We start from the raw sequence: 27,026 nt of genomic DNA, 5'->3' as shown, positions 1-27,026 counted from the left end.
CTTCTTTACAGTTATATTCAATATATTTATTTAAAAATTCCTATTAAAAAGATTGCACATAGATAAGCGTAAAAGATCGTACATACATTGTGAAAGGTGAGTTATCTAATCCGATATTCGGTTTGGAAAATATGTTTAAGTTGATATTATTTATTTCAATTACAGAATTAGTATATTGCTAGGATATTAGGAAGGCATTTTTACTTAGGTGAGTTGCATCGATTTTTTTTGGCTCTGACGACGATGTTTCTTTTAACCAGCAAATTGATATGGCTAAATTTTGTATTTGCTATCTGTAATACATGTCGTGGATATTATTTATATGTAAGCTTGAATATAGCAATATCATTAATATTAACAATATTTCTAGGTCTAAATGCAAATGTACTTGGTTGTTCCGCAGCGTCTAAATCGAGCGAGTACAATTTTTTAATATTATGTTAATTGGTTTTCTCCGTGAGGTAATGTTACGACGAAACTTTTTAACCACCAAGATCTACGAGTGCCGTGATTAGTTATAGTATTTGCTAACTGAAATATATAAATGACAATGTTACTTTACAAAGATAAGAACATTATTATTATTAAACATAAATCATTTCAGGTCCATAGACTAAAAACGCTTGCGGAAGGCAATTATAGTAAAATGTAAGTATAATGTTTTATTAATTAGATTATCTCTTATTAAACTATAAATGATGAGATCTCGAACCACCAAGATCTATGAATGCCATGATTAGTCACAGTATTTGCTAACTGAATCGTATAAATGACAATATTACTTTACAAAGATAAGAACATTATTATTGTTAAATATAAATCATTTCAGGTTCATAGACTAACAACGCTTGCGGAAGACAATTATAGTAAAATGTAAGTATAATGTTTTATTAATCAGATTATCTATTATTAAACTATATATGATGAGATCTCGAACCACCAAGATCTATGAATGCCATGATTAGTCACAGTATTTGCTAACTGAATCGTAGAAATGACAATATTACTTTACAAAGATAAGAACATTATTATTGTTAAATATAAATCATTTCAGGTTCATAGACTAACAACGCTTGCGGAAGACAATTATAGTAAAATGTAAGCATTATGTTTTATTAATCAGATTATCTATTATTAAACTACAAATGATGAGATCCCGAACCACCAAGATCTATGAATGCCATGATTAGTCACAGTATTTGCTAACTGAATCGTATAAATGACAATATTACTTTACAAAGATAAGAACATTATTATTATTAAATATAAATCATTTCAGGTTCATAGACAAACAACGCTTGCGGAAGGCAATTATAGTAAAATGTAAGTATAATGTTTTATTAATTAGATTATCTATTATTAAACTACAAATGATGAGATCCTGAACCACCAAGATCTATGAATGCCATGATTAGTCACAGTATTTGCTAACTGAATCGTATAAATGACAATATTACTTTACAAAGATAAGAACATTATTATTGTTAAATATAAATCATTTCAGGTTCATAGACTAACAACGCTTGCGGAAGACAATTATAGTAAAATGTAAGTATAATGTTTTATTAATCAGATTATCTATTATTAAACTATATATGATGAGATCTCGAACCACCAAGATCTATGAATGCCATGATTAGTCACAGTATTTGCTAACTGAATCGTAGAAATGACAATATTACTTTACAAAGATAAGAACATTATTATTGTTAAATATAAATCATTTCAGGTTCATAGACTAACAACGCTTGCGGAAGACAATTATAGTAAAATGTAAGCATTATGTTTTATTAATCAGATTATCTATTATTAAACTACAAATGATGAGATCCCGAACCACCAAGATCTATGAATGCCATGATTAGTCACAGTATTTGCTAACTGAATCGTATAAATGACAATATTACTTTACAAAGATAAGAACATTATTATTATTAAATATAAATCATTTCAGGTTCATAGACAAACAACGCTTGCGGAAGGCAATTATAGTAAAATGTAAGTATAATGTTTTATTAATTAGATTATCTATTATTAAACTACAAATGATGAGATCCTGAACCACCAAGATCTATGAATGCCATGATTAGTCACAGTATTTGCTAAACTGATTAATTCGTACGAAAAAGTAATTGATAGGAAACAAGAAGTACAGTTAATATAGTTTGTGTTGTTTTTTTTTTTGTATAGACGATTGGGATCTAAGAATGATGCTTAAAGGTTAACGCTTCGCAAGAGAGGTGAGAAATTTACTTATCGATGTCCAAAATTAAATGATTTTCGCCTTACATGTCTATGCCGTCGTGATGATTCGATCACCAAGATCTATGAGAGCCATGATTTTGAATTTGCTACTTCTGAACATAGCGTATTTGACTTAATTATTGTACTTATATAAAAGAAACAGAAGTATATGTATTTTTTATATTTTGTGCAGGTTAATGATCGTAGGAGGACGACGGATACTTTTGGACTAAACTGAGAATACGAAAAAGAATAGCATAATAATATAGTAGTACGTTATAGCAATTCGATATATGTTTATTTTACATATGCTAATAAAAACATGGATGATAAATACGGCTTTCTTTTTACTTTTTCCTCTTTTAGAATCGTTACACGTAGTTGTATCAACATTTGTCGCAGCAATTTATTGAAAGCGATATGGTTTCTTCTTCAGAATTATACATTTAGAGAGATCGCGATACGATACGACGGCCATCAACTTCTTCGGTACGACGCTCGTCTGCCGCGCAGTGTCGTTTGACACTAATCGTGACATTTATCTAAATTAAGCGAAATCCAATAACTATTTAAATTGGGAAATTGCACATTAGTCGAAAGACAGTTATGACGAAGTTTGCAGAAAGGCGAAGCAGAAGGACATAAACAGTCGATTAAAGACGACAGTGTGTATGTACTGTTTTTACGATTGCCGATTTTAGTCGACGCTCGACCGTGAGCATATATATATTCAGGAGGATATATTCGGCGGCAGTCGATTCTCGTACCGACGAGGTTAACAAGATTATAATGCACGAGGTCATTGATAGTTCATTTTTGTCCCTTATTTTTACTACAAAACTCTTGCGTCTTTTATTACTGGACACATTTGAAATTCCATAAAGAATCGAAGTAGATAAATTACATAAAAATCGTATTTAAATTTTACCCGATATGCTAAATATAACGTACGATATGGAACTGAGCAATATTAAATTTCGAAGTAAAGCTAACAATTGATTTGTCTTGAACTGTTTGATCAGATTTATGGAAGGTTCGAGGTAAGTTACTACGTTTGATTTAAACAGATTAAATGCTGATTTGATCAACGAACGACTGAAACGTAACGGTAGTTCTTATTTTAGTATCGTTTGCCAAGGAATAGTAGGTAGCTTTTGAAAAATGATACCGATACCGACTACGCAAAAGATCTGTCCGATTTCGATTAAGAAAGATCAATCGAAGCTGGTACTTGTTGGCAATCGTATTTCTTACAAGTATGGACAGCGATAACTAATTTCGGTAACTGACTCGGAAGCGATTCAGCTTAAATAATAACTAGAAGTTTCAGAGTTCTTTTTTCTCATATTGGCAAAATATAAAGCGTTTCGTTACCGTTGGATCGAAGATAAAAGAGTTCCGATGGCAAGTATCGATGCGATGTCCTTCTTTCCCAACAGTCGTATAATTTTCACAAAAGGCTGGGATATTTGCGCGAAGAATTTCAATTTCGTCAACCGGCGGTGGCTGCATGTTTAATACTTATTCGATATCGGCTTAATATCACATCGTGGTATTAGCATTTTATTAATGTTGGTCACGAGCGAAACGGCGGCTCTTTGTTCGAAACCTTTCGCAAAGAAAATAGTTTTCCGAGTTTGTACTCACGTACTAGCGTTCGTGTTTTATTAAAAAGAATCGCTGCTACGTTCTCGTCGTTAATCGGATTCGTTCGCGATTCCTTCAACCATGCTCGATAAGGAAACTCTGCTTTCGTTGACACGTTTCGAGGGAATGTGTCGTAGCCCGCGAAGGAATTTAATATTCGACGTAAGGATTTCAAGAGCGACGTTCGAAACTCGTAACAAAATAGTATCGATGACACCGAGTAGTGCCATCTTTTAAACTTTCGAAGGTCTTTGTACAGGAACGTTCGAGCGTTGGATCGATGGAACTGTATTTTCGGCGCGTTAGGCGTACCTCAGGATCATTTCTATTATCCTTCGATCCCGTAATAGGCAGATTCAGCTATGGGATCACGTAGTGGCAAGGCTGAAAAGTTGGAAGAGAAGCGTCTCGCGTTTTTTTCCTCCTTTCGCCCCTGAGGAGAGTTTAACGAGACACCACTTTTCATAATTCGAGGAACGAACTCTATCGTTTTTCCGGCGAGGAGCGCGCGTGAGCCTCGATCGATTTTCTTAACCGTCTTTTCTCCCGTGCCTTGAAGCTGCTCTCGGCCGCAAAAGAAAGAAAATAAGGCTGCAATGACAGAAGGTTTCACGGTGGGGCAGACACTGCTGCCTGCCTGCCACGAGCACTTCCAACCTTCTACCCTATAGCCAAAGAGTATCCGGACTGTGAGAACGACGAGGACGGACGGATGGCAGGTCGGCGTGCGAAAAGAGGATGGAACGGCGAGATGACGAAAAGAGGAGCCAGGGAGAGAGAACGACGGAGAGACATAGCGATGGAAAAAGAGAGAGAAAAAAAGAAAAGAAGCGCGAGGGGAGGAGAAATGGGAAGAAGGGACGAGAGAGGAGGACGGACGAGGACGTAAGTAGGTGGAGTGGTGACGAAAACTGAGAGGGAGAATTGGGAAGGGGACAAGAATCAGAGGAAGGAAGAAGGAATGGGGGGAAAAAAGGGAGAAAAGGATGGAGAGGTTAGGCGGTGTTCTGGTAGACGAGGAAAAAAGAAAAGAATCATGAATAATGCAAGAGTGAAAGCCGGTTGAAACAATTGCTGGGCGTCGCCCTACTCCTGAAATTACATCATCAGATTTTCCGCGAAATTAAAACATTATATATTCCACGGTCTCAGGCTTCTCTCGCTATGGCCGCTCGTCTTCTTCTCTTGGACGTTGCGCTTGTCGAGCGGTTCCCTATGACGTGGGGGGACAAAAATCGTCGATCGTACGTACGTTCGCGCGGCCACACCGCGGTAATACCGCTACGCGAGCCACGCGAAATATCCTAAAAAGAAGTTGCCTCGAGTTATCAACGCCATTCGCCTTATTCCCATCGATTTTCTTCTCCTTTGATCATTTGTTTTAGTATCTTGTATTAACGCGTAAAAGATCAAGGTAATTGCGGCAAGCGAAGACTAAAAAACCTTTGAATCGGCGCGTTTAATGCTCGTCGTTACGAATTCGAAGGAGATAATCTTTAAGATAATCGACAGCAACTGGGGAAATTATACATATTTTCAAGGTTCTAGGCTCGCGTTATGCACGTTGTACGTTATACGTTTGGCGGAATGCAATTTACCAAGGAATTCTAAGTTAAAGATAAGAGTTCTGCTGTAAGTAGCATTATGCTAGATGTTCGTACCGTGCGGTGTCCCGATGCCGCGAGACCGAAAACTTTCTGCAAATATTAAACGATCGACGGCCGGAGGTGTGCAAGTTCGTTAGGCCATTAGAAAGTTTTCCAGCTACGTGGCTCGATTTCCCACTGTTTATCGTTCTCGCGCGCTTAAACGCATCCTTAATTCTTTGCGATTTCAAAATACCCGCTTCGAACTTTAAACGTTTTCAACTTACAGCCTTGACATTCGATGCACCGTTGGACCGGTTTCGCTTGGAAACGAGCTTCGGAAATTCGCTATGTTAAAACGTCGAGTACGAGGATTTTATTTAAAAGCGCCGCTAGAAATTCGTATAAATCTACCAATTGGCTAGTTCGAAAGCTTACCGCGATTATCAGGATGAAAAACAACGATCGCCGTAAAACTCCTAAACGAATTTCGAACGTGATCGATTATCTCGTTATACGGTGTATCGAGATTCCGTGAATTATGTGTTTACAGTCGCCTGATTTTTATTGGGCCGATATTTATGCACGATATAAAACGCTGCTTATTAATGCAAACAAGTTATTAAAATATCGCGTGATTGCGTTTTATTCGATGACGCAATTTCCTCGAATTTATGCGTTATTTTTCTAGCGGGAAAAATCTAGATCGATCGAAAAGCGAGATCGTTTCCGAGTAATTCGAATGTTTACTATATCGCTGGCATGTTAACAGAGGGTAAGAGTAAAAAAATATGATTTACGAGCTATCGAATCTTGCGGTGATTCCCAAACGTTTGCGACGAGCAAACGCTCGCAGATTTATGGACCGATCGGCCAGAATTATTATCCGTAATTTGATAGAAATACAACGACGTTCACGGGGCAAACGCTGATCGATCGTTTATGATTAATCGAGCATTTCACTAATCTCTCTAATCGCGCTATTACGCTATTATTATTGGCGCAGTGTGCGTATTAGGCGAGAACTAGCGGTTGGCTTTATCAACCGACTAAATATTACAATAATAAATCCGTGTGCCTACTTTGCTGCAGCGCGCTCTCAACTTTACTACGAACAGATAGTTTAAAGCTTACAGCGATACGCGTATTTGTCGAGAAATTAGATTCGAGTAATTTACTCCGAGCGGTATCGATAATACGCGATGCGAATAACAAGGCGATGTAAATACGATCGAGAGAGAAGAACAGATACGTAGACTGTTGAGAAATAGAAAATTTCATATACATGGTCGACCTTGCGATTTCGAAAGGCGCTACGGGATGTGTATCGATGGGACTGGGCCTGTACGTATAAAGCGTTCGATATCACCGAGCGGAATACGCGAAAATATCGATGGAGATTGATAAAATATTGACACTGCATTAGGGAACGTGCGCGAGAAAAAGGGCGCCGTTACTTCGCTAAACGCTACATCGAACGACGTTGACGTTCGATGTACCGGCGAAAAATAAAGTAAAATCGAACGTTCACCGTAAACATCGGACGAGACGTTTATCCCTAGCTTATACGTCACGCGCAAATCCGTATCGATATTATTTCGCCAGTTTTCTTCGTTTCATTTTTATTAGGAAGCGCTCTATCGTCCGTGTTAGCTCGATCGCGACGTCGACCACTGTCCATTTATTTGCAAATTATGGCCACTAATCTGGCGCTAAAGGGAAGCAAAGTTTTCTAGATGGTCGTGTGGAAGAGCGCGATGGTGCGCGCGCTTGTACAGCCGACTCACACCGACGCGCTCCACCGAATCTCTGTTCCACTCTATGACCCTTGCCCGGTACCTCAATGGTGTTGATTGCTTATCTGAATATGCATAATCGTGGCGATAATGACAGCGCTCGGCCAAACTTCGGATGCGTCGCGCATATGTAACTAGAGAGCAATTCCCTTATGCCGTATCCACCGGATCTGATCGTGGACAATGAAACGGTTCCGGTACCGTTGCCGGCTGTTACGGCCCGTTTAATCGTTTCGAGCAAGATAGCTGGCTCGGTGTCCTTCCTTTTCCTTCCTTTTCCTTCCTTTTCCTTCCCCTTTATTTCCTCCGATTCTCCTTTCGCGTACGAACGCTCGTATCGCCTTTCTTTCTCGCTACCTTTGCTTTTTTAAGTAAGACGAACTTCGTTTCCAGCGTTCGCCACAGAGTTTCTTATTGAGAGTTCGCAGACACTCGAGAACCGAATCGAAGGATAAGTCGAAATTACAAATTCGAAAGTTTCCCGGTCCTGCATTTCAAGTTCGATTCGGAAAAACCGACTGGACGCTATCTCGCGTGTGGATTGCGGCTAAAGGGACGAACCCGAGAACGTCGATAACCTTGTTTTCGGTGGTTCGCCGAATTTCACATCGACCACGGAGTCTCGACGGTTTCTCAGTTTTACGATATCGCTCTTGAGAAACTAGAGAACGCTCGATCGTTCCCTCTGTTTCTCGGACCCTCCGTTCCTTCACCGAACATAACGCGAATTTTCCAACCAAACGTTTTATTTCGAGAGACGCGTAGCGAGTCAAGCTCGTGTTACAAGATTAGTTCTGTTTTGAATAGGTACGTCCGATAGTTTTGAAAGAACGTCCCGAGGCTAAGATAGACGCGGCAGAGAACGAGTGGACAAACAGTAGACGTAAACGCCAGAACAGTATCGAACGAGACGAGCAAAATAGCGGTACAAGTCGTGTTACGCTGGTTTTCCATAGAAATGTTTTCCATAGAAATATCTAGGAGAATGAAATACGCTTATTTTACTTCTTAGTTCTTTGATTCGTTTCATGTTCCCTATAAAAAAAAAAAAAAAAAAAAAAAGAAAAAAGAAAAAAGAAAGGAGAAAAAGAAAAAAAGAACTTTCCCAGTTTAAGACTCAAAGTATAAGCTAGCCTTGCAAGGATTCCAAGTTTCAAATGGAGTTCTTACTTTAATTTCGTGGCGGAGACCTACGACGTCGAGATTCTCGATTTCGAATTTACGCGTAAGAATTTATAAGAATCTCGTTCGGAATGAAATTCTTATAGCCACGGCGTAAGATGTAACGTCAAGGCCGGAAAAAGAATATTACCGGATTCTCGTTTGGGACTTTCGGTAGATTTCTCGTCTATAAGTTGCAGTCGCCAGTGATTTAATACGACAGTATCCGAGGGACGAGACGCACGAGGAAAAAAAACTTTTCTTTCTTCTCGTCTTGTCATCTTGTCGCCGAGATAAAATTCGATAAAATTTGCTGGACGTTGCAGAAATCTTTGGACGTTGATCGGTCAACGGAGTTGCGCGACCAACTTTCCTAATTTTGATGAGAATATCTGAAACGTAACGCGATCGTAAATCCGTTACAGTAGTAATTTAAATTCCTTTATCTGCGCTGCTTCGACACGATGCGTTCGTTGCGAAGAGATTAAAAGTTTGCCGGAGTAATTTCGATGAAATCTCGCGGGGCAGGCGGCGTCGTCCGATGTCTCCGGCTGCCTGGAACAACGGTTGCCGGTGCACGCGCGTCCATAAATTCTGGAAAATAGTTCGTGTAAATAAGGTTACAGGGTGGAAAAGAAGCAGCATCGTTTAAATACTCGAATTATCCTCTTCCATTGCGAGCGCTCGTCTTTTCTTCTCTCGCTGATTCGACAATTCGATCGAGAAGCGTTTCGGGCAAAATTTGCCCCGATAAAACGATAAACCGTACAAAATGTCGAATAATTTGGAACAATTTAAATTCGAACTCTCGTACGTATATCGGGAAATCGAATCGCCTACGAAGAACGATTACGATCGAAATTACGTTCTTCGAATCTTCAAACACAGTGTCCATGCGGAAAGTTCCGCAGCGGTGATTAATAGCGATTAGCATAGATTAGTAGAGGACGATTGGCAGCGTCAATTACCCGATTTCGCGTTCATCGATAACGTCCGTTGTCCGTAAATTATTTACGCGATGGCGGCGTAATTAAAGGGCAATCGCGTAATTGCAGACGCGAAACGAACGCGATCGATCGGCAAGAATCTTATCACCGAGACATTTTTGCGTTCACAGACGATCGAACAGTCGGATTTCTGATGGAAACCGTTCGGACAGGCATCCTCCTTCGAACCAAGTTCTAATAAATTGAAAACGAACGAGGTCCGAACGTGCGGCAGGACCGTCGCGATTTTGTATCGAATATTCCACGTACAAATTCGAAGCGGCGTATTCAAACGATTTTAATAACGTAATCGCGCGTGTGTAAGCGAAATATAAAAACAAACGCGGCAAGATGACAAATGTAGAACGCTTTTTGCATCTCATGTTCGTTCCACGTTTCTGCGTCAGCCGAACAGAAATTGACTTTTGTACGTCGGCGATTTTCTGACCTTTGGACGAACGTTGAACGTTGAACGCTGTTCGTTCTACGCGAATACGCGACGTTTAGTTTGCGAAAATTGCGAATCTTTGACTCGAGAAAGTACGAAATGGAAAGAAACGCTTCCGAATATGTAAACCGTAGAGGCAGAAGTAGGTGTAAAGTGCCTGGCAATATTTCTAAGGCGATATTTATTAAGTAAGAGTACCGAATGAATCGACCACGAGCCTTACGCGCGATCGATAACTGGCGGCAACAAGCGAGATAATTTTCCAAAGTATTTGTCGCGGAAACGAATTAAACGCCAAGGACGCCAGGACTCGCTAAACGCGGCACTTTTTCGACCGCGTTAACCGTGTTTTACGTTTTACTCGGTTTTAATAGAAATTAAATTACCCTTCGACTTGGCTGTAACGCGATTTACACGGCGCAAACCTTTTATTTCCTTATATATTCGAAATACAGGCGAGCGTATCGATCTCAGTTATGCTACCACAGAGCAAAACGAATTTGCAACAACTACTTAATTTAATTAGGTCGCTGGAATATTAGAAAATGTATCTTGTTAATGGCACTCAGCGCCCTTTGTAACTGCCCTAACAAGCATTATAACGATCTTGCCGAATTAATTGCTTCGAGATCAAACATTTTCGCGCGAACGAGCGAACAAATGCGCGTTTTCTTTGCGCGTAAAGGCCAGGCCTCGGTCGGATTACTTTGGCGCAGCTTCGTATCGTCAAAGCGAACGAATCGCATCGACAAATAGCCTTTCGCGATTCTTAGAAATAACGTAAACGACGAATCATCGTATACGGTTCGCGAGTCTGATCTCGCTTCGACGATTCTCACGTACAATATCGAAATTCTTTTACCTTACTTCGTTACTTCACTACGCAATTACCCGCTTCGTTGATCGACGCGTTTCGAATCTTTTCTAATATCTGATTCCGATATCTATACCTATGAGTTCTATAGCGAATTCGCCGTGACAAACCGTTAGACATAATTACAAGAACATAGACAGGACGAGGCAGGTGGACGAACGTACTTCCTGCGATAATGGTATCGTTATCGAAACTCGAGGCACGCACCGCAGTTTCGTTCGTTCGATAGTTTGTTAATAAAATTACGATATTTCGTAATAAAATTACACAGCGAACCAATTATTCGAAAAATTTGAAGCTTTAACGGATAATCGACGAGACGGTTTACCCATATTTCCACGCTGAATCGCGAAACATTGGAAAAGAATCGCGATTCATCCTCAGGTTGATAACGTACGCGCAAATAACTCCATTATTTATCCATTTCTTTCGTCATTTGGTGAAAAAACCTCGGAAAAAGTGCTTCGAAGAAATCACGACCTACGTAAGCGTTTACCTACGTACATTCGCGCAACTTGGAGCGATCGTTGTTATTAGCACGGTTGGCGGCTGCGATATTTGCTCGCGTATTGTTATCGGTTGCATAATACGATATTTCTTTTCCACTTTTCGTGAGAACCATTTCGGATTTATATTTGACGGTGGGATAATTCACGGCCGTCCAGACCAGACGCGTCTCGTGTATCTTTGATCCAACGTTCTTTCCTTCTTCGTGTTTATTACATCCGACGTATTCTCGCGAAAAACAAGCAACGTTATTTTTCTGGCAAAAAATCATCACGCAACAGAGCTACTTATCCATTAACGGGCACGTGTCGTCGCAATTCTCAGAAGGTGTGGACTGCGTTTACCTTTCGTTTCGTCCCGTCCCGTTCCCTTCCATGCCGGTCGTTCCGCCGTTCCTCGTCTCGTCCGAGTCCACGCGACCCTCCGCGGAAGCCGAAGCAGGACAGTCGCCGGCAAAGGCACCGGAGGTGCGAGAAAGACGACTAAAACCGATCCGACGAATTCGGAGGCTGGGCAAACGGCCGGGTATAAAACACTTGATCGACGCCGAAGCCAGCATCAGTCACGCTTAACTTCGTTTTCCTGCACCACACCAGCTGCAAACATGAAGGTAAGCGACACTTTTTCCTTTTCTCGCCTCTTCTCCCACGCTCTGTCCTCGCCTCGCCTCGCCTCGCCCTCTCCCCATTTCCTCTTCTTCAGTTTTTCCATATCTTTCTTTTCTTTTCGCTTTTCCTTCGGTTTTTGCATCGGGTCTTGCGCTTTGTACCACAGCTTGCTCCAATCTCTATGGCACTCGATCGACCTTGCTTCTCTCGTTCAAACGTAAATCTAGCGCCTCTTTTTGCGCTGCGAGCCGACTCGTTCTCGCAACGTATTCTCACGTTCGCGTAAGTTTAAAAGTCGAATCATTGGACGAACAGAGGTGCCGGAAAATATACCTTAGACAAGAAAATGTAACGGCATAACGTATTTATGCGCGACGACGTAATTCGAATACCTCGGAGGATCGTCCGGGGTATTAACGCGATTAACGCCGTGCAAAACCATTTAACGCCGTAAACGTCTTTCGCGACTTAATTGCGACGCGTGCGTCTGCTCGAGTTATCACGCCGGAAAAAAGATCGTCTCGCGATAAACAGGCTACACAGGTACGTTTAATTTGAGAAAACGCGTTCGCTTGAATTCGCAACACGCGCCACAGCGAACCCGCCCTCCGTTCGTTTCGCAGAAAATTCACGCGTGTCCCGCGACACGTAAGGGAAATAAGCGGTGCCGGTGATAATAATATTTTCCGCTGAGCGACCAAGGCCGCCGGGACGACTATCGTTCGCGCGCAACACTTTCTACTGAAATTTTAGCTCGAGCAATCGAAATCGGTCGGAGCATCGAGCGACGAATAGATTCGGATATGACGGACGTTGCGAAATCGCTTATACTCTCTTGTCGATTCAGAAGTAATTCGACGTTCGAGCAGATCAGCTGTGAACAGCGTCGATGAAAATTTGCCGAACGTATCTCTGGTTTGCAGCGTGGAACGAAATAACCGTGGAACAACGTTCCGAGGAACCGAACCTCGAACCGTAGCTGGGAATCGCGATGGTTCGGTCGGCGGTATTCGTTTGCACGCGTATCTGTTCCACGCTCGTACGAAATTAACCGAGAACACGGCCGGCCTTTTTTCAACCGGCAAAGATTTTATTTCGTCGACCGTTCTAGCTTGACTAGCGCAGCCAAGCCTTCGTTTCCGGCCATGGCCTTTTATTTGCTTCGTTCATCGTGAAGTTTGCTCAAACATCGACGCCGTTAGTCTCTCCATAGTTGCATAGATCGGATCGCAGCGCAGTGGAAAAATGCCCGTTGACATTCGTCTAAATCGGATCATCGTTTCGCCGGAATACTTTAATCCGGGGAAAGCCGCACGTTTCTATTCACCCTCGTTGATCGATCTTTCTAATCCTCTTCGGCGAATAGATAGAAAAATCGCACTTTCAATTTCAATTTCTCCCGCCGATTTATCGATGAAAATCGGATTGGACGCGTCGCGAGATGGCCAGCGGACAATGGCAAATGAATTTCGCACGCGTTCACCGCCATCTTTTCCAAGCGATACGAGAAAGAACAGGAAAATCTCTGGTCGCGTGCAACAACATGTCTGCGGTAACCGCTACGGGTACGATCGAGCAGCCTGATAAGAAACTGGATTCGAGCTGATCGAGCGCGATTCGCCCGCCATTTTCGTTCTATCGCCGTTCGTTCGATCTTCGACGCTCGTGGTTTTAATCTACGTCTAATTAGAGGACTTTACGCGCAGCTCGTTAATCGTCGGGAATTAACGCGCGCCGTTTCATCGGATATACGATTTCGCCGCTTTGACGGCGTGTCGCTCGCATCGGCGTTTTAATCAACCACGAGGTTAATCGTGCGACTATTTAAAAACCATCGATTAGTCCGGGATAGATTCAGCGGCGGTATCCGGTCATCGTGATTCAGCGGTATCGCGCGAAAGAGGATATTTGCATTCGTTATGGTCGGATCGATGTATCGTTGTTAGAGATTTCGTAGAATTTAATTTGCGAACGACGAATATCGTTTAACGTTTTGACAGTTTGACTCGTCGGATTACCTTCCGCGATCCATTTACATTTATCGTTGTCAAAAGTTATCCGCGTTCGATTGCCAAGTACGGAGCACGGTTTCCGTCGCAGTTGGTAACAAAATTTTGTTCATCGAACGGCAGTCCGCTGTCCACGAAAAACGAGCAAAGAACCGAGGTGAAATTTATTCGTGAGAGTGAAAGGCGTTAGGAAGCATTCCTCGATGGTGCGATTGCGTCATGGGATTTATGTACTTACGTGTGCCGCTTACGACGACGACTACGACAACGACGACTACGACAACGACGACTACGACAACGACGACTACGACAACGACGACTACGACAACGACGACTACGACAACGACGACTACGACAACGACAACGATGACTACGACAACGACGACTACGACAACGACAACGATGACTACGACAACGACGACTACGACAACGACGATTACGACAACGACGACTACGACAACGACAACGACGACTACGACAACGACAACGACAACGACAACGACAACGACAACGACAACGACAACGACAACGACAACGACAACGACAACGACAACGACAACGACAACGACAACGACAACGACAACGACAACGACAACGACAACGACAACGACAACGACAACGACAACGACAACGACAACGACAACGACAACGACAACGACAACGACAACGACAACGACAACGACAACGACAACGACAACGACAACGACAACGACAACGACAACGACGACAACGACGACAACGACGACGACGACGACGACAACGACAACGACAACGACAACGACGACGACGACAACGACAACGACAACGACAACGACAACGACAACGACAACGACAACGACAACGACAACGACGACGACACGGCGCGACGGTGACACCAATTCCGTAATTATCGACATTACGCTGTTTAGAGAGCGGCGCTCGGTGTACGAGCATTCGCAATCGTGCCTCGGACTATTTTAGTCGAGCGACAGGACTCGCGAACTCTACTCTTCTTCCTCTTTGTCGTACAAGCAGGTTTTTACCAAAACCTTCGTAAGGATAAAACGATCGACGAAAGCGGTTGAAACGAAAAATAGCGCGGTAGCTGCATCGTCGATGCTTTCTTTTCGTGGAAAAGGCGCGAGAAAGAATTGGGTAATTTTTTTAACCGGTGCTTTTAATCTTGCCGCTGTGTCTGGAAAATTTAGCGGTACGAGAAGAATCCTTCTTTCGCGATAACAGTCCTTCGACGATAATGGCGTAAAATGTACTCGCGAGGGCACGTTTAACGTACCGAAAAACGTTTCTTCGTAACGTCGTAACCAGTCGTCGACTACGATTTCGTTAACTAACCAACGTTCGATTTAACCATCCTTGTCCTTGACGCCGTTACGACTACGTTACACGCGAATTACAATTTCCGTGGATTAACGTTCGGTCCCGAGCGCGGTGCATTCGCGCTGTATCGTTAAGCGAGCGGTATTCGTCTTTTTCTCATCTCCTTCACCTTGGCCCGTTTCGAAGACGACGGATCGGTCAGCGGTAAGAAATTGACGAGCGAAATCCGATCCGTGCAAACACGCTGCTATACGCGTCTTTACGAGCCTCTCGAGTCAGCGAAAGTACGAAAGACGAACGTTTCGTACAGACTGGGTTACGAAACAGCGAGTTTTCCTCTTTGTTGGCGATTACTCGTTACAGGCATCGGCAAGCATTTAGCAAGAAGGGAAATTTCAACGTTGCCGAACGAAATCCGCGTGTCCGACGATCAACGAAAATCGAACGAACGACGAAAATTCTTCCGCCAAGTTGTAGTCGCAAACGATCCGAGTTATCCTCGAAACAGCTTTGCTCGGCCGAAGAATGCGCGTCGATCGTTAGCACCGGTGCACGCGTAGGTACGGAAACGATTGCGCAGGATTTATGGAAAATCGCGAGTCGGAACGGGCAAGGACGACTTGTCGCGCGGTTAGCAGCTACAACGGCACGGCACGGTCGGGTGTGCGCGTTATTCGTGCATCTGGAGCGTAGAAAGCGGGATGCTCGATCAGGGCTCGTGTCGCCTGCGATCCGTTTAATCGTGAATCGTCGTTGCGTAATCCGGTCTCGCGTTGGGTCAAGCGCACGAACAACGAACAGAGATCGCTACGACTAAGCAGCGGTTGTCAGCCGAGTCTAGATTTCGCGTTGTACTTAGACTTTGCTTGCCTCGGGTATACGCGTCGAGTCTTGGTCCGCGCGTTCCTCGTACCGAGCAAATTTCCGTCGAGCGCGGATCCAAGTCGGGTTAAATCTAGATCGGATCTCGGTTACATCGATGGAATATTAAATTTCGACATTATCAAGGTGGCCGGGAAATAGCAAGCCAGATTTCGTGTCGGCCGCGTCGCTTCCGAGATCCACTTAGCCAGGATCGCGTTACTAGTCGCGTCCTATCCATTGTCCACGATCAGATTCACGATCATCTTCTATTCTGTTACGCGCTATTCGACCTTTCGTCCGACTTATCCGGCCAACCTCGCTCACCTATCGTCGATCCAACCGCTCACGCTGGATCGCAGTCTGTTTATACAGCGCGTCGCGACGAACGATCTCTTTAACCCCTTCCATTTTGTCACGCGCAGGCGTAAGTACGCATTTTTGAAAGAGCCGAACCGGTTCTCGTTGCACGCGAACCACTTGCTTGTGTTTCTCTCTGCCTCTCTGCCTCTCTCTCTCTCTCCCTCCCTCCCTCTCTCTTTTACTTTTCGTGCCTCGAATAAAAGACGTTTCGTCGCTGCAAGCGACAAACTCGACGCAGCTAAATTATCCCGTCTCTAGGCCGATCTCGGTATACGTATTTTTTTAGCCCAAGTACGTTCGATCTCCAGGTTCTTACACATCTACGTCCAAGTCGAAGCTCGTACGACGCTCCGATAATAAACTTTACGAGCGTTTCTAATCCGAGAGGTAGCGCAGGTCGACTTCTCGATCAAAGTTCGAACGGGTTGTATTTAAAAGTCGTTGGATGTCACCGAATCGCGTAATCTGTTTTGACGCGATAGTTACCCGACAAGTTTCAGCTTCTCGACAAAGTAGCGGGAAAGTTTCGAGAACGTAACAACAGGCTACGAAGTAAAATATCGTTGAAACGTATCACAGCCAACTAGCTGCATCGGATCGTCGTCGCTGTAGAACGGGTAACTCGCGAAAGTCTCGAGAACGACGTAATCCCTCGATGCTCTTGATACCCATCGCAGTGTCGTGTCGTGCAGCACGATAACGGTTTTTCAAAGTCGGTGGAGTTTTTGTTATTAGCCTGTTAGCTTCAGCCGCGAGAAAACACGAAGGACGATGGGGAGGAAAATGGGTGGTGAAGGGTTGGTGCTCGGTATCACGGCGTTACGTCGCTTTATCACGTACAATGCCACTTTATAAAAGACTCGCGCTTTTCTGTCCGGCTTTCGTATGCAGGTCGCGGTTGTTTTCCTGGCCATGTTGGTCTGCGTCCTGGCAGAGAAGTACACGACGAAATACGACAACATCGACTTGGATTCGATCCTCAACAGCGATCGTCTACTCAACAACTACGTAAACTGCCTGCTGGACGCTGGAAACTGTACACCCGACGGCAAGGAGCTTAAACGTGAGTCGATCCTTTAACACGTTAACTTTAACTTTTAACGCCACCACCTACACCTGGCCACCGTGCCGCCCTCGTTCGTCTCCAATTACATCGGCCGATCGGCGCACTGTCCTACGAGCGAAACAACCGTTTCCTCGCGTTCTTTCTCTCGAATCGGAGAACGTCAGGCGACGATTAAGCCGCGCAGAGAGTTATCTCTGGCTTTTCATTTTGCCGGAAACTATAAACCAGGTAGATGTAATTGCACGACGATGGAACGATACCGTGGTACCGATCCCATACGTTTGTCGTCAATGACAGACATAAACTCTATAGTTTACGAACACGAAATACGTGGAACTGTCAGTGAAATAACGGAAAATGCGGGAATAAGAGGAAGCAGGGATCGGTACACGGGACGAACGAAAAGGAAGATTTTCGTAAGAACGTAGCGTCGTGCCGCGATATAAATTGCAGACGAAAGTAGCAGGCAAACGTCTCGGCGTATTTTTCTATTTCACAGATCTCTGCCTTAACCCGACTATCCTTTCCCTCGGCGCGGCTTGTTTTATCGCGCACACTCTAACGTTCCCCGTTACTTGGTCTTAGGGGACCTCTTGCCTCGAAATCCAATAAGCAACGCCCTCTACTTCCTATTTCTCCTGGTTGTTTTCGTTTCTCGTTTTCTTCTCATTGCCGTCCTGGCGGTCGCGCACCAACGAAACGTGCAGCTACTCGCGCGTCCGCCGTCTCTTCCGCCGTTTCCTCGTAGGCTTCCGTAGCCGAACGCCGCCGTTCCCGAATGCCGTCGAATGGAATATCTTTATTTCCTAGAAGAGATTCCTCTTGGAAATTAAAGTTGCGCGCAAAGGACAAAGTAGTTTGCGCTCTCGTTTCGAAACGACGTACAAACACGCGTTACGTCGCTCAAAACGTCAAGACTCGACACGGGAGGAGAAAGAGGCAAGATACCGCGCTTTTCTTTTTACCGCGTCCGTTCGAATTAATCACGCACGCGGCCGTAACGATTCACGGAAATGTATCTCGCGGAAAGCGTGGAAAACGGCCGACTCGTGGCACGGTACGAACGGTACGATTCGGTTGCACGAATATCCGGAATCCGATCGTTTCTGATCGACTTCTAGCCGATTTGACCGCGTTTCCAATCGTTGTTTTCGAATTCGTTTCGCATTAACTGGTGCAATCGAATCTGCCGCTCGTCAGAGACGAAACGCCAGTTCGGATTAAATGTGATCGCGGACCGATGTTCGTTCGCGCCTCGAATAACATCCGGTTGTCGTCGGTGGACCACGCGCGACATTACCGCCCGTGAAAACGTTGGCAAGCCAGCCTCGCGGCTTTTAATCTTTCCACGTAATCCCGAGATAATCCGAAAGAACGATCGCTCCACCGATAAATATTCCATATCGATGGCGATTCGCCGTTCCGGCTTGCCGCCTAGGCGAAATAATTTTCCATTCGATCGAGATACTTGGGGTAAACGAGCTGCCGCTGTAACGCGCCCTATCGCGTAGCAAGACGGAACGCCGACTATCCGTTTAACAGTCGCTCTTTCTCCGTTTAACGGCGGCGAGTCGTTTCTCTTGCAACGACGTACGATAAGCTTTTTATTGGAGACGCGAAAGCGATGTACTCTGCCGGCGTGTTTCACCGACCCTTTGCTCGACTGTCTTTTTTCTTTTCTTTCTGCTCGTATGATAAATTATGCCGATAAATATGTCGGGGAGAAAGGTCGGGGAATCGAGGCGCGAGAAGAGGGAGGAAATTTTCACGAGGTATTTGGATTAAAAAGCGGCGGCAACCAACAGGTTGCGATGCGCCGATAAGACCTCGAACGGTTCCCAGCCGGAGTCACCGGTTCCGGTCTTTGCATTTGTGTACATACGCAACGGCTTCGTTAGAAAGTCGCCGTCGATCCCGTTGTCCGTCGATTTCGATAAAAGCGTTATCCCAGAGCGAACGCGACATTCCGAGACCCAGGCAGATCGTTGGAGTCTACGCTCCGCAGAGTTCCGACGCGACCAAAGTATATTTTTCGAACGAAACGGTGACGAACGATTCGTTTGCTGGACGAATTCGTAATCCCGGACGTAATCGTAGACGTGTTTCACGCGAAACGCGTCGTCGATCCCTCGCGTCGACAGGGTGCTTCGCCTAAACGTCAATACGTATCGGTCCATCGAGACGGATTTCCCTCGTTCCGTTTTATTTTCTCCCTTACCGTGGAGCGTAGCGGATCGCGAGGGCCAAACGGACGGTGCTTTATCAGGCTGACGTACTTCTTGTCTCGGGAAATTCACGAACGATGAGCGCGCGTCGGTCTTCGGAGCAGCTGGCGTAAACGATGCCCGGGGAAAAGCGTCACGAGCCGATACGAGGGCCGCTTTTATATTCGTAGGAATAACGTACGTTACGAAGGTACCGATCGACGTACCGATCGAGAACGCCATATGGAAAAAATTATATCGAGACCCAGCCACCTTTTCTTCGCCAGCCGACTCTGCTCTCTGCCAGGGCAGCTCGGTCAAAGTCCGTCGAACGGCCGCCTTCTACGACTGTAATTCTTTCTTTCGTAACGCGTATTTCCTCGTTCGATAAGCTAATAATCTACGATTCAACGACTCTTTGCGATATCGTTACTCCTTCAGCCTTGATAAAAGCAGCGGAATCGTAACGAGTACACGGAAGGAAAACAGAATACTCCGTGGACTTCTTGCGCGAAAAATAACACGTATGTCGTACTTGTTAAAAGTTCCACTCGAGGGAAAGACGGAGGCGCAAAGAGGTCTTGGATGTAAAGTTTCGTAGACGCGTAAAGTACCGTGAGGCCAGCTTGGCACCGCTAAATTTTCAAGCAACGTCCCAAGCAACGTTCTTCCGTTAACGTTTCCGTTGGCAAACGTTGGTAACGGAGATAGTCGTCGAAAGTTTACGAAAGAGATCGCGCGAAAGATCAGCTCGGTTTTGCTTTAATTCGCTGGAAAGTTCGTTACGTGTATGGTCGCGGTATGGAATATCTTGATCTCGTTTTCAAGGCGTTTTCGAGGCGTTTTCAAGGCGTTTTCGAGGCGTTTTCAAGGCGTTTTCAAGGCACCTGCTTTCCTGTGTCCCCGAGTTTGTTTCCCCGAGGAACCGTCGTTCAAGGGGAAAAAAAGGGGACGGTAATCTTACTCTCGTTGGTATAAATAAGAACGCAGCTCGCAACCCGTTTAAAAGCACTTGCTTCTATTTTAGCAATGGGTCTCGTCTTTACGTTCGCGTATTTTTCCACGATTTTCACATCGTCGAATCTCCTAATTACGCCATCGTCGGTCAACGATCGTGCGGAAATTCCTTATCCGGCGAAAACTTGCGCCGTGCTCTATCTCGACGAGCGGAACAGCGAAAGTTGAAAAAGTCGTCGCTACGAGAGTTTGCCGATTACCTCTGTTCTAGAGTCGCAAGGATGCGCGTTATCAGGCCTTGTCGTTCCAACTAGCGATCGCAACCAACTAGCCAGACAGGCTGAACCGAAAAAGTTTGAACGAAAGGGCAGGTCCGGTGACAGGGGCGTGGAATAAATAGAAAATGGGCCAAGGACGAGCAAACTTTCGCCACGCGTAATCGAATTGTTCGTGTGATTTCAGAGTCCCTGCCGGATGCTTTGGCGAACAATTGCGATAAGTGCAGCGAAAAGCAGAGAGAGGGCAGCGAGAAGGTGATCCGATTCCTGATCAACAAGGTACGTTCACCGTCAGCCGCTAATCGAACGCAAACGCACCGGTCATCTGTCGCGCAGAGACGCGATATCGATTTGTCCTCGCTTCCGGATGCCGTAGAACCGGTTCCCCGTTCACCGAACGCCACAGTTTCGATCCTCGTATCCTCGCGAACGATCCACCGTTTCGGTCGTTCTCTATCCTGCGGGGATCTTGCGTTTCTTCGACCGATAATCGTTAACCCAGGCTCCGACTTTTCCGATTTTCCTTTTTTAAGTCGGTTAATTCGCTCCGCGTCCAACTTGGTCGCGTTCCATCGACCCCGAACTTTGCCCCCTTTGTGTCCATCTTGCTTCTTTCGTCGGTTCTCCGTTCATTTTTCCGCCGGTAACGTCGATACGATATCGTAATGGTGGGCGCTGTGCGCGTGATCGGGAATGGGCGGAGGCGGGTGAGTCGCGGATGTCGAAGGGAGAGTACAGCCGAGTAAGTCGCGAATCTCTCGTTGTCGACACTCTAATTATAGTTGGTCGCGAATGTTCAAAGAGTTGGTAGAAGGTGAGAAAGGAGCAGAGACTTTCGAAGAAAATATTTTCGGTCGAGCGGGAATGCTTCTGGCTTACGAAAGTCGACAACGAACGATTTAATTCTCGCGGCCTTATCTTTGTCGCTGACTTTTAATCCGACTTGCGAATACCGTTCTTGTCTTTACGCTTGATTTACGTTAACAGAGTCTCGCGATCGATTAATTTCTCTAGAGATAAAAGACGAATAGAAAAAGCAGCACGGTCGACGTACTTGAAAAATCACGATGTCACGGTTACGCGTCCTCTATCCTCGTCCCTTTTGTCACGGCGGATGTATAGCGCGGGGCACTCCTCTTTCACCGCCTGCCGTTCCGTGTAACGTAACGCGCGCACTTCCGGTCGCTGAAATTACGCAGCTCCGAAATTGCAGAAACTCGACGTTTGTCGTTAAACGGAACTAATTAATTTTCGAACGAAACGATCTCGATGTTTGTGTTTCAGCGGCCACAGATCTGGGAACGGCTGTCGAAGAAGTACGACCCGACTGGCGAGTACAAGCTGAAATTCCAGGATCAGGCGCAACAACGTGGAATCGAATTACACTAAGCGGTTCGCGATGTAGAAGACGTCCAAGTAGCCTTCGAAGACGATTCGTCGACACCTCCATTGATAAATCGGCTACGTCGTTTCTTAAATTCTGTACTCGGTTAAAAGATTGCAAAATAAACGTTGCATTTGCGTAGAATCAGAAGAGAAAAAGCGAGCAGCCTCCGAGTAGAGGAATACCTTTCCACGCGAAAGCACGGCGAGTCCGATTCGTTGGTAGCCGCGAGACGAACGACAAAACCCGAAGAGAGTGCGAATCTCGGAGGATTTGTTCGTTTGGTTGAAAAGACAAGCGCTTGGAAAACAAAGGAGAATTCGCCAGGCACGTCGCGCTTTTACGCAGCTCGCGCCTTTCGCATCGTTCCTCCCGTTTCAACCCCATTCCCTTCCATTCCCCTCGCGGTTCTGTCACGACCGATTGTTTCGCGTTCGAAATAATCAAGCCGCTTTCACGGTCGGCGAACGAAACGTAAACCGGCGGATTTAACGCGAAATTGGAAAAAAATTTATCCGATCGAGCCGATCCAACGGAGATTCGTACTAGCGCGGTCTACGCGCTGTACGCGCTCGCTCCTTTTGCCGTTCGCACGAAAGTTTTCACGAAACCGTAGGCGCCTGCCACGTTCCTTCTCGTTATCGAGAATTTCGTCGTTTTCCCCTCTTTTTCTCCGCCGTTCGAACATCGAATCGCGATTTTTCCACGAGACAACGACGGCCAACCGACGCTAACTTGGCCGCGAGTCGTAAACGCTCCGGCAACTTTACAATCGTCCGTGGAACTGGTCTGTAGAGGGAAAAGTGGGACGCGGCATCTCCACTTCCGTACGCACGAGACGAGCGACTCGTTTCTTTCAGATTCCGTCGCAATTTCGTTTCGAGTATGCGCGTCGTCCGTCCATTGCGCGTGTCGCGCGAAAGCATCTTGGTCGAAAGACGTCGACTGAAATAGGAGGACGTCGCGTCCTACGCAAAGTACGTAGTAGTATATTTTGACGTTTCGGTTTTATTAAGCAATAAACTCGGTAACAATACACACCTTATATGTTACACCGAGGTAAATCGCATAGAACGTAGATGTACATTTTTCCAGCGAATTACTTTATCGCTTAGTTTAACGTCGAACAACGATCGTTTATCTTGTCATTCGGCCCATAAAGCAACATCGATTTTCGACGTTCGTCGTCGATTTTCCCTTGGCGGAACCGGACGACCAGGCCTTCCGTTCCCGACCAAAGTTTCGTTCCGATCGCACACCTGGCCCCACCTACGTCCTTGTACGTTTAGTCGGAAGACGACACACGCTCGAGTGGTTCTTCGATAGTCGTGAAATTCCTGCGTCTTTTTGTCGGAGAAATTGAATTAACTCGGCCGTTATTAGCTCTCTCGTTGTCGGCTGGAATTTTTTCTCGAACTAACCGAAACGACCACTTACCGAGGTAGTTTCGGCTCGTTAGTTGGCGAACAAGCATCGTGAAAGTTACACGAAGGTGGAGAATGGAGCGGGGGGCGGAGTCGTGCGCGACGGCACGGTATCCGTTGAATATTTCAAGAAAAGCGGGAGGATCGCGATCGCGATCCCGATAAGGGATTTGTCCAAAGTACAAGTTCCGCGACGTTTGTACGGTAGTCACGGTTACCGATAATTTATTTGTAGCCGCGAACCGATAAATTCAGCCGGGATAGCGGGAAAAGTTTGCCGAGCCAAGTTTCGAGTCCGAAAACGCCGCCCTTGAGACCGTTCGCTTAATTTCCTGACGGTGTCCGGCCGCGAAATATGCGAGCCGCTATACACACGCCATAATTCTTTCACGACTTTGAAAACAATTTCTCGTTTGCATCGGTTTCCCCTTTCGGGGCCTTTGCCAAGCTTTCGAAAGGGCAAGGAATCGCGCCCTCTCCTCCTATCTTTCGCTCGTTTACGAACAGCCTGCCGATAAATTAATCGCACGCAACAGCGATCGTCCCTTCTTTCGTCTTTCTTCCTCTTGAAACCTTCGTCCCCGATATTCCTCGCAAGCGTTACCTTCTTCTTCCACGTACCTGTTCCAATTTCCAGACCATCCGCTTCCGTTTCGACCAATTTTTCTCGCGACAAACTCGAACTGCACGGAACCAACAAAGGAATAAAACGGAACAAACAGCGAGCAACGGAGATTCAAAGTCGAACCGAGTTTACTCAGGCAGAAGGAATTATCAGGTTGCGATCGAGTTGCGCCGATTCGCAAATCTGGAATCGGATAATTATGTACTCGTTGATTTTCTCTCTCTCCCTCTCTGTTTCTCTCTTTCTCTCTCTCTCTCTCTCTCTCTGCGTCAAGTATCCGCCGTCAAAGAATCCGAGAGAATAATATTTTATTTATCGACATCTCGTTCCATTTCCGCTCTTTCCCATCTCCACTCTCGTCATCCTGCATCTATTCTTTTCTCCTACTTTGTCGCATTGCCGCTTTTTAACGAGCTTCGCGTTTATTTTAATTAGACATTGTCGTCGAGTCTGCTGTCTTTCTTTGGCCGTTGGTTGCTTCGCGAGACAAAGCGACACCCGAACGGCAAACTGTGTTGTCGCAAAAGGTATCGAGGTTACGGACGATACAGCGGCAGAGAATCTGATCGACTGGCGCGAAATCACGCGCCTACGTGAATTTTCGCAACGAATATTTAAACGAGCGAGCTTCCGTCTAGAGGACACGCGATCGATCCTCACGGGCCACGTTATCGCGAGTTAGCGCAGGCTAACAGCCGGAAAATAAAATATTTGACAGTCGTGGAATGGGATTGCCGTGTAAGAGCAGGGTCGAGCTATTACGAAGAGAGTGGAGGAGATCCCGTAAATAGACCTACCCCTCTTCGTCTTGTCCAACCGGGGCAGGACACGACTTTTATTTCGGCCGCGAAGAACCGTTCGAATTTTCTTATCCTGCTACCGTGAAACATCGCTTGGGGGAAACTTTACTCGCGGTCGCCTTTGTTGGACCAGCAAAACTTCAAGAGTCTCGTGATAAATTAACCGCTCCTCCTTCCTCCCTTTCCCCCCTTTTTCCCTCCTCCATGTAGTATCTCTTTTTTCATCCTCTTTTTCCCTTCTCCCTTTTTCCTTTTCCCTTTTCTCTTTTTTCCTCCTTTATTCGCATCCCCTTTGCCTTCGTTTTTACGCCTCTGCCCGGCACTCTTCGACTCCGTTAGCACCCTTCCTTCGGAAGGTGCTTCCTTCCTTTCGAACGAGACGCTTCGGCTCGTTTCCAACCTGTACGACGGATTGCAAATCATTCCGAGTACTTAAAAGTTGGCAAAGTCGCCCAAACGAAGGCTAATGCGAATTTAACGAAGGTTGTACGAGCTGCAAGGCCGTTCGAAGACGTCGCAAGAAGCGAGTCGATTTTCGCTCGTAGGGCAGCCGGACAACTGCGCTTTACCGCGTTTTAGCCTCGAAAGCAACGACGACCGTAAGAACTTGGGTATAGCGCGCTACACGATCGCCTAGGACAGCAATTTTTGCCGAAATCGATATTTGCAGAGTCATCCACGTGCTCGCAGTCCGTAGCAACTTGTACGATTAAATTGTTGGAAAGCTCGCCAGCCAGACAATCGAATCGACGTTCGTCTCTCCTCTCCATCGTTCGGCCCACTTTTCTTTTCCTCGTTTCTATCGATCCCTCTCATATTGAAATGAACTTTTCGACGAGCGAAAAGATGGTCGTATCTTTCGCGCATTTTTCACGTTACGTACATACCGATATAGTTTGCGGTTGCTAGATATCGCCGATTTCGATTTCTTCGATTCTACTTGTAAACGGGTTCGTTGGCGAACCTGCCCGTTTTCCAATTCGCCGTCATTTTGCTGCAGCTGACAACGAAGCCGGTCGAAGCCGCGTATCGTTTTCGACTTTTATCCCTCCAGATATCTAAGGCCAATGCTGTCGCGTCTATCGAATAGCGTCTATCGCCGGTCTATCGCTAAACATCATCGTCGTAGCTGCGCGTTCATTTATTTATAGTGGTCTCGCGGTGAATACGACCGCTTCCCACGCTTTCTTTACCCTTCTTTGTCCACGCACCCACCTCCCCCCAGGTCTGTTTGTTCGAAATTTGTTGGCAGCCCAGCGTTAAGTATGGAAATGAATTACGAAACGAATTACGAAATTAGTATAGAACCGACTTAAACAGTCGATTTAAATGCGTGATTCCGACGAAAGAACCGACTCGACCGGATCCTCTCTGCCCCTTCGTACATGCTCCATTCTTCGAGAGGGCAAACACTGGCAGAGGAAACTTAGATCGAGTGGGAAACCTAGAATTCAATTTAGCTTCCTTCTTTCGTCCCTTCGTTCCACTCGTCTCTGTTACGTACACCGGGATCCGGCTGTCTGTCCGTGGGCCGAGAGAAAAGACAGAAGCGGTAAAAATAAAGGGAACGGCGAAAGAATCAAGCGGCAATTCGCTCGTCGCGTGGTCGATTCGTTCGGTCATAGAAAATGGATTACTTTCGGAGTCGGTGTTGCAACGATCTTTGCTCCAAGTTTATTTAGTTTGCTCCTTCTCAACAGGTAGGGAATTCATCGTCGTCGTCTCTTTTACCGATCTAAAGAGGTATCCCTTTGATTACCCGTGCACGCAGCGTCCGTCGTGTTCGGCGAACTGGCATACACCGGTCGCGCAACGCGAGATCACGTAGGGACGAACCGCGTCGAGAAATTGTCCAGAGCCGCGGAGGCCGATCCTTCGCCA

At 45.6% G+C, this 27,026-nt stretch overlaps 1 protein-coding gene and 1 long non-coding RNA gene across 2 annotated transcripts; both read left to right on the top strand.

The window, feature by feature from the left end:
- Nucleotides 1-421: 421 nt before the first annotated feature.
- On the top strand, nt 422-2,583 carry LOC117242168. Its single transcript, XR_004495193.1, has 9 exons — nt 422-648; nt 830-873; nt 1,055-1,098; nt 1,280-1,323; nt 1,505-1,548; nt 1,730-1,773; nt 1,955-1,998; nt 2,191-2,240; nt 2,438-2,583. It is a non-coding gene; the product is annotated as an uncharacterized LOC117242168 (long non-coding RNA).
- Nucleotides 2,584-11,704: 9,121 nt separating this feature from the next.
- LOC117242113 (ejaculatory bulb-specific protein 3) lies at nt 11,705-22,443 on the top strand. The gene is made up of 4 exons (XM_033508521.1): nt 11,705-11,859; nt 17,299-17,470; nt 21,097-21,191; nt 22,197-22,443. Exons 1-4 carry the CDS (start codon nt 11,854-11,856, stop codon nt 22,299-22,301), a joined length of 378 nt encoding a protein of 125 aa, XP_033364412.1. The 5' UTR covers nt 11,705-11,853; the 3' UTR covers nt 22,302-22,443.
- The last annotated feature ends 4,583 nt before the right edge of the window (nt 22,444-27,026 follow it).

This window comes from Bombus vosnesenskii, unplaced genomic scaffold, assembly GCF_011952255.1.
Source record: "Bombus vosnesenskii isolate JDL3184/JDL3185 unplaced genomic scaffold, Bvos_JDL3184-5_v1.1 scf7180000016263, whole genome shotgun sequence".
Taxonomy (NCBI): domain Eukaryota; kingdom Metazoa; phylum Arthropoda; class Insecta; order Hymenoptera; family Apidae; genus Bombus; species Bombus vosnesenskii.
This window is presented reverse-complemented; position numbering and strand designations above follow the sequence as displayed.

Bases quoted from the DNA above. Each gene is read 5' to 3' on its own strand.
- LOC117242113 (XM_033508521.1), top strand. The intron at 17,471-21,096 runs GTGAGTCGATCC...GTGTGATTTCAG, and splicing joins CGACGGCAAGGAGCTTAAAC to AGTCCCTGCCGGATGCTTTG. The intron at 21,192-22,196 runs GTACGTTCACCG...TTTGTGTTTCAG, and splicing joins TCCGATTCCTGATCAACAAG to CGGCCACAGATCTGGGAACG.